This window comes from Atta cephalotes, assembly GCF_000143395.1.
Source record: "Atta cephalotes unplaced genomic scaffold scaffold00044, whole genome shotgun sequence".
Lineage (NCBI taxonomy): Eukaryota > Metazoa > Arthropoda > Insecta > Hymenoptera > Formicidae > Atta > Atta cephalotes.
In genome coordinates, this window is record NW_012130108.1 from 1,793,314 (window position 1) to 1,798,648 (window position 5,335).

The window sequence follows — 5,335 nt, forward strand, 5'->3', positions numbered from 1 at the left end:
TGAAAATGTGTATATAAAAAAATGAATGACAAAAAATGATTTTAAATGATGAATATTGATAATGATATATGAATATTCCCAATAAAAGTGCAAGTAATGTCCCAAGCATTGTCAAAATAAATGAATACACGGATGACACAATGCGCCATGTAATGTATCGTAAAAAAATTGACTTTACAGAAGTATACTTATCATAATGCATTCATGATTCTTTATTCTTTAGCAAAATGAAGCAGATATTCTCAGAAATATGTACGGAAGCGTACAATGATAATATAATCGACTCGAATTTAGAAAAGAAAAAAGGATATGGGAACAATTACTTACATTTGCATTGTCTAGATGTTCCGTTACATTCGGGTCAGATCGCGTGGCTACATTGTGGAGATCTGTACAAGGTTCAGGAGAGGGAGGAAGGAAATCGATTCTCCGTGTGTCTATTTGCTTATTCACAGCTTCCGATACCTGCTTGTTATTCTTTTCGATGCATCGATAGCAATGAGATGCAAAGTTATCCTGGGCATCTTGATTACTAGTATACTGCGCATGAAACTCATTATGAGAAGCAGTATGACTCAGATGGTTCGCGTTTTGATGACTATTATCACTAGAATAGTGTTGCGCGTGATTCTCGTGGCTCACTTCAGCAGATTTATTCTGATGATGATCATCCGTTTTGTTTCTGTAATAATCATGTTGATGTAACTGTTGATGATGCTCGCTATGTTGTTTCTGTTCGTTATAATGCTGCTGCTCATTATGCCTATGCTCGTGATGTTGATGTTGCACATGATGATACAACTGTTCATGTTGATGCTGTTCATCGTGATGTCTATGTTCACTGTGTTGCTGCCAGTGATGATGTTCAATGTGCTGTACAGAATGCTCTTGATTACGAGTTTCATCAAAATGAAAAGTTGCATGTTCTTGACGTTGATCATACGTTTGAATAGGCGTGTAAGATGAATGCTGTTGCTCGTAATGAAATTGCTGATTGTGTGCGAGGGATGCACTATGATCACTTTGACGAACAGCATCCGTCTCTTTAACTCCGCAGTAACAATTTTCGCTCTTATCATTCAGTGCGCTATTATCAGTCGGAAACGGATCATCCCGCGGAGAATAGTCTTCCCAGGGATCTTTAAATTCCGAAAAATCCGGCACTCGAGAGCTGTTGCTATTTGTTGCGGAGTAATCGGAGATCTTAGGGAAAGGGGGTACATAGGACGGGGGAGCAAATGCGTGCCAAATTGGAGCCAATGTGCTGGTGGCCTATGCAAGCATCATGCCAAAACAGAAAAATGCACACTCGATCGGTTAGTATTGAACTAAGTGTCTGGCAGTGTCCATTTTTCTTACAGCGTTATATGTCTTCCATTATACATTGACATTTACACGATAGCAATAATGTAAAATGTTATTTCACCGTAAAGAAAATAAAGTTTGTGGTATATCAATACCCAAGCAGACAATTTATGTTTAAAAAAAGTTTAGCTGAAACGTTTTTTATGCTATATAAAAATGTTAAACAGATGTTATTAAATATTCATTTATTAAACGGTATTTTAAATGAGTAAAAAACGCTTAACAGACGTTACAAACATTTTTATAACATTTATTAAACGTGTAGTTGTTAAAACGTAACAAATTTTAACAAATTTTATTTTTATTTTCCAGTTTATTCGTTCATTACACGATTTATAACGTTTATTAAACGTATTTTAAATATAACTGTGTTGCTTGGGTAGTTTCAAAATGCCACACGAATAACATTCATGCTCGACCCATTCATTACAGATATTACGAATAATGCAATTAAACGCTATTATGTATAGCGACCGAATTAAATTTTTACATGAACTATAATAAGTATATGAGTTAAGAGAGAACAGAGATCAAAGAAAAAAAATAGACACTGGTTTAATATTGGAAAAATCCATTAATATCCAATCATATTAATAGCCACATTATGCGTTTGATAAATTTTTATAGGATGAAAAGTGTACATATAATTTCTCATTGCGTATTAAAATTATACTATTTTAAAAAATTATACTACTATTTAAAAAATTATACGCAATATATCATAAAAATATGTAAAATTATATTGAAATGCAGCTATTAATATGAACTATACAAAAAAATGTACAAAGACAAATAAAAAATATACCTTGAACCCTATAATGTAAAATTAAAATATGATATTAAGGAATTCTTTCTAGAGACTCTCGGGTTCAAAATATATTTAAAATGCCAAGAAATTTACACTTCATATCATATAAAGATAGTAAAAAAACGCTATATTCTCAAATGCTACTTTTTTGCAAGCTTTCATACAGCATTAAAAAAATATCATTAAAAAAGCAATGTGAAAAATCTCAGATTTATATAGTTGCATTTATAAAAAAAAACTGAATTCAACTCGATGTAATCTCTAATATTCAGTAATAAGAATTCTAAAAAATTTGTGATGATGGAAGCTCTCAAAATTGCATCATAATTTTTATCTACTGTATGACATGATAAATCCTACTTATTTCAAATAATAATATTAAGATACAGAATAATCTAGAAAAACTACACGTAGTACAGACGCGTATGTAAGAATATCTTACCCTCATATTATTTATAATTGCATATAATTCACTGCTTTGCTTGTAAAACAAATGCATAAATATAAGACAAAAATTGCGACAATATTAATTTTTTGCAGCCAATGCATAAATATAAAATGATTAAAATTGTGTTATTCACAGATTAATAACAAAAAAGATCTCTCTTTATTAGAAATATAAAATTTAGTAGAAAAACTACGCACTTCGAGTGTCAGTTTAGAACTATCATTCGTCATTTTAGCACATTAAATGCATACTGCACTAAAACAGATTATAATTAAACTTACCATGGAGGATGATAGTTGGGGATGCACTCGCTCGCAGAATATATTCCACCATAATTGCAACAGCGGTTGCAAATGTGTTGATCCCGGTGGTGGCTGGACGGTGCCAGTCAGGGTATCGAAATACTGTAACCACGGTTTTGTTATGCCAATAAAGTGTATTATTCTCACGTCGTCGCCAAATCTAGGATATAAATGAGAATTAGAAAACGAAAGATTTTTAATTGTAGCCGAATCGAAAGAGCGTAAACGCTTACTGTTTAAATGCGGGGAGATAAGAGTATGTCGCAGTAGAACACATGTTGTAGATAAACGGTAGATGCTTGGAGATATCCTTGCTTGCCCAGTCGCTAAAGTACATGTTCAATAAGCCTTGATCACCGCCATCAAATGAGCCCTTAGCAGCGGCGAATGCGGTGATTGATGCAAACGTTTGTTGAGACGGTCTGAATACAAATACTCCGGAATTAAAGCAGTCAGGCCAGCCGACGTCGGGCGCGGCCGATAGTTCTTCACGCTCGAATAACTCATCGCAGTTTCGTACAACCTAAAAAAATTAAATAGATCTATACTAATGGTGATAGTTTCTCTTCTAACAGATTTAATTCTAACTTTTATACTGTATTTTATTTTTTTATAGATAATATATAACTCATTTTTTAAAATGAGTTTAAATATATCATAACAAAGAATAAAATAGTGCAATTAAAAACTTTAAATCCAATTCCTATTTTAGCTTTAGTTCAGATGTAAAAATACTATAATATATAAAATGAAAAAATATATGTATCAAATATTTTATAGATTGAACAAAATTTCGCGTTACTCACAAGAGTATCTGCATCAACGAATACACACTTCTCGTACTGAGTTAGTCTCCAACAGTGTAATTTAGTAAAAGTAATGCCTAATTCTGGTCTAGCCAGTAAGGCCAGGTTCGCCTCGTCTTTCGAATCGAGAACATTGACTTCCTGCACCAAGGAGAATACTGCAGCCAATTTTTCCCTAACGCAAACAAGACGCTAATTACACGTTGGAATTAGAATCTAGTTAATGTCATTATATAGTTAAAACATTTTATAAATCGCAAAATGTTGACTACTGTTATTAATACCTTAAGATACACAAAATATTAGCGTTCTTTAATTAAGAGAGCAATCAAGACTTTAATAAGATAATATTGATATGCTTAAAAATTGAAAAGCTTGGAAGAGTAACACGTTATTGTTGCTATACCATAATACACACAATTCTGATCGCATGAAATGCGATTTAATATACATTTTATTAAATAAATCATTATAAATAAATAGACATTTATTACAATAAAATTAAATAAATAAACAAAAATTAATTTCTCTCACTAAACTTAAGATTCTTATAAAATCGACGTCATTTTTATAAAAAGAGGTTTAACTTTTTATTGTAATAACAATCGAATGTTGAATAAATACAAATGCTATAAATATGAGAAGTTTGTTTCAATTTTCACGACACGACTTGGCAGCTAATCTGCGTGTTGCATCCGGTAATCGCTGTATTGAACTTGGAGAACGACAATACCTCATGGTTGCCGTAACTCCGGGAGTGACAAGACAGGCCAATTCGTGCTTAGTGCCGACCCGGCGTAAGGAATGCGCCAGAACCAGGGCTCCCAGAGAATAGGCATCGTTCGTAGCCAGTGTAACCCACGCATATCCTAAAAGATGAAGAAAGATACAATAAAACGCTTGATGGGGCATTCGCTTCTATTAGATGCACCCGGGCCAAATCTATTTTAAACTCGGTGACTACGGCAAAGCTGACGTTTAAATCTACATCCAGTGAATGTGTCCAGAACATGCGCGCACGGTAAGATATGGGATAGTGTCATTCAAGGCCAAACTCGAGAAAATTTTATTTAAATATTTCAGCAAAATCGTTCTTTCTGTATCAATACAGATATTTTTTTGTAAATTGTTTTTGTATATCAATTACTTACTACACAATATTACTCCTATCATAATGGTCTAAAGATACTGTATTTACACTTGCAAAATAAATAGCATGGATTTTGTATGTAAATATGCTGTTTTGTAGTGTCTTTCGATTCAATTCCAGACAACACGAGGAATGCGCGAAGCCAATTGTGATTTCGCGCATCGATAAGCGATGTGGCAAGATAATTTCACGGTTAACATTGATTTTCAAATTAATCTACAATCTTACGTAAGCACAATTAAAGATAGGCGGTAAAATTATGCCAACGAACTCAGCTAAGTTCAAATGTTATCGTACAATCAGTACGCATTTTACAGACGTGCACTTTTACAGTCATCTACCTCAAATTCATGAAAAAAAACTACATATATTATATTGCTACGTACAAAAAGAGTTGTAAGATGATTTGAGGAATGTCTATTACTTTCATAACAATAATAAGGATTCCTTATAATT

At 32.9% G+C, this 5,335-nt stretch overlaps 1 protein-coding gene across 1 annotated transcript in view; it reads right to left on the reverse strand.

Annotated features, from left to right (window-relative positions):
* The window catches only part of LOC105622442, a 9,499-nt gene extending 4,597 nt beyond the window's left edge, over positions 1-4,902 (reverse strand). Inside the window, exons 1-6 of the mRNA XM_012203860.1 lie at positions 4,881-4,902; positions 4,463-4,598; positions 3,730-3,904; positions 3,157-3,446; positions 2,903-3,083; positions 328-1,272 (exon numbers count right to left, since the gene is read on the reverse strand). Coding sequence (XP_012059250.1) covers positions 328-1,272; positions 2,903-3,083; positions 3,157-3,446; positions 3,730-3,904; positions 4,463-4,598; positions 4,881-4,902 — 1,749 coding nt within the window. The remainder of the gene's footprint in view (positions 1-327; positions 1,273-2,902; positions 3,084-3,156; positions 3,447-3,729; positions 3,905-4,462; positions 4,599-4,880) is intronic.
* Between the last annotated feature and the right edge of the window lie 433 nt (positions 4,903-5,335).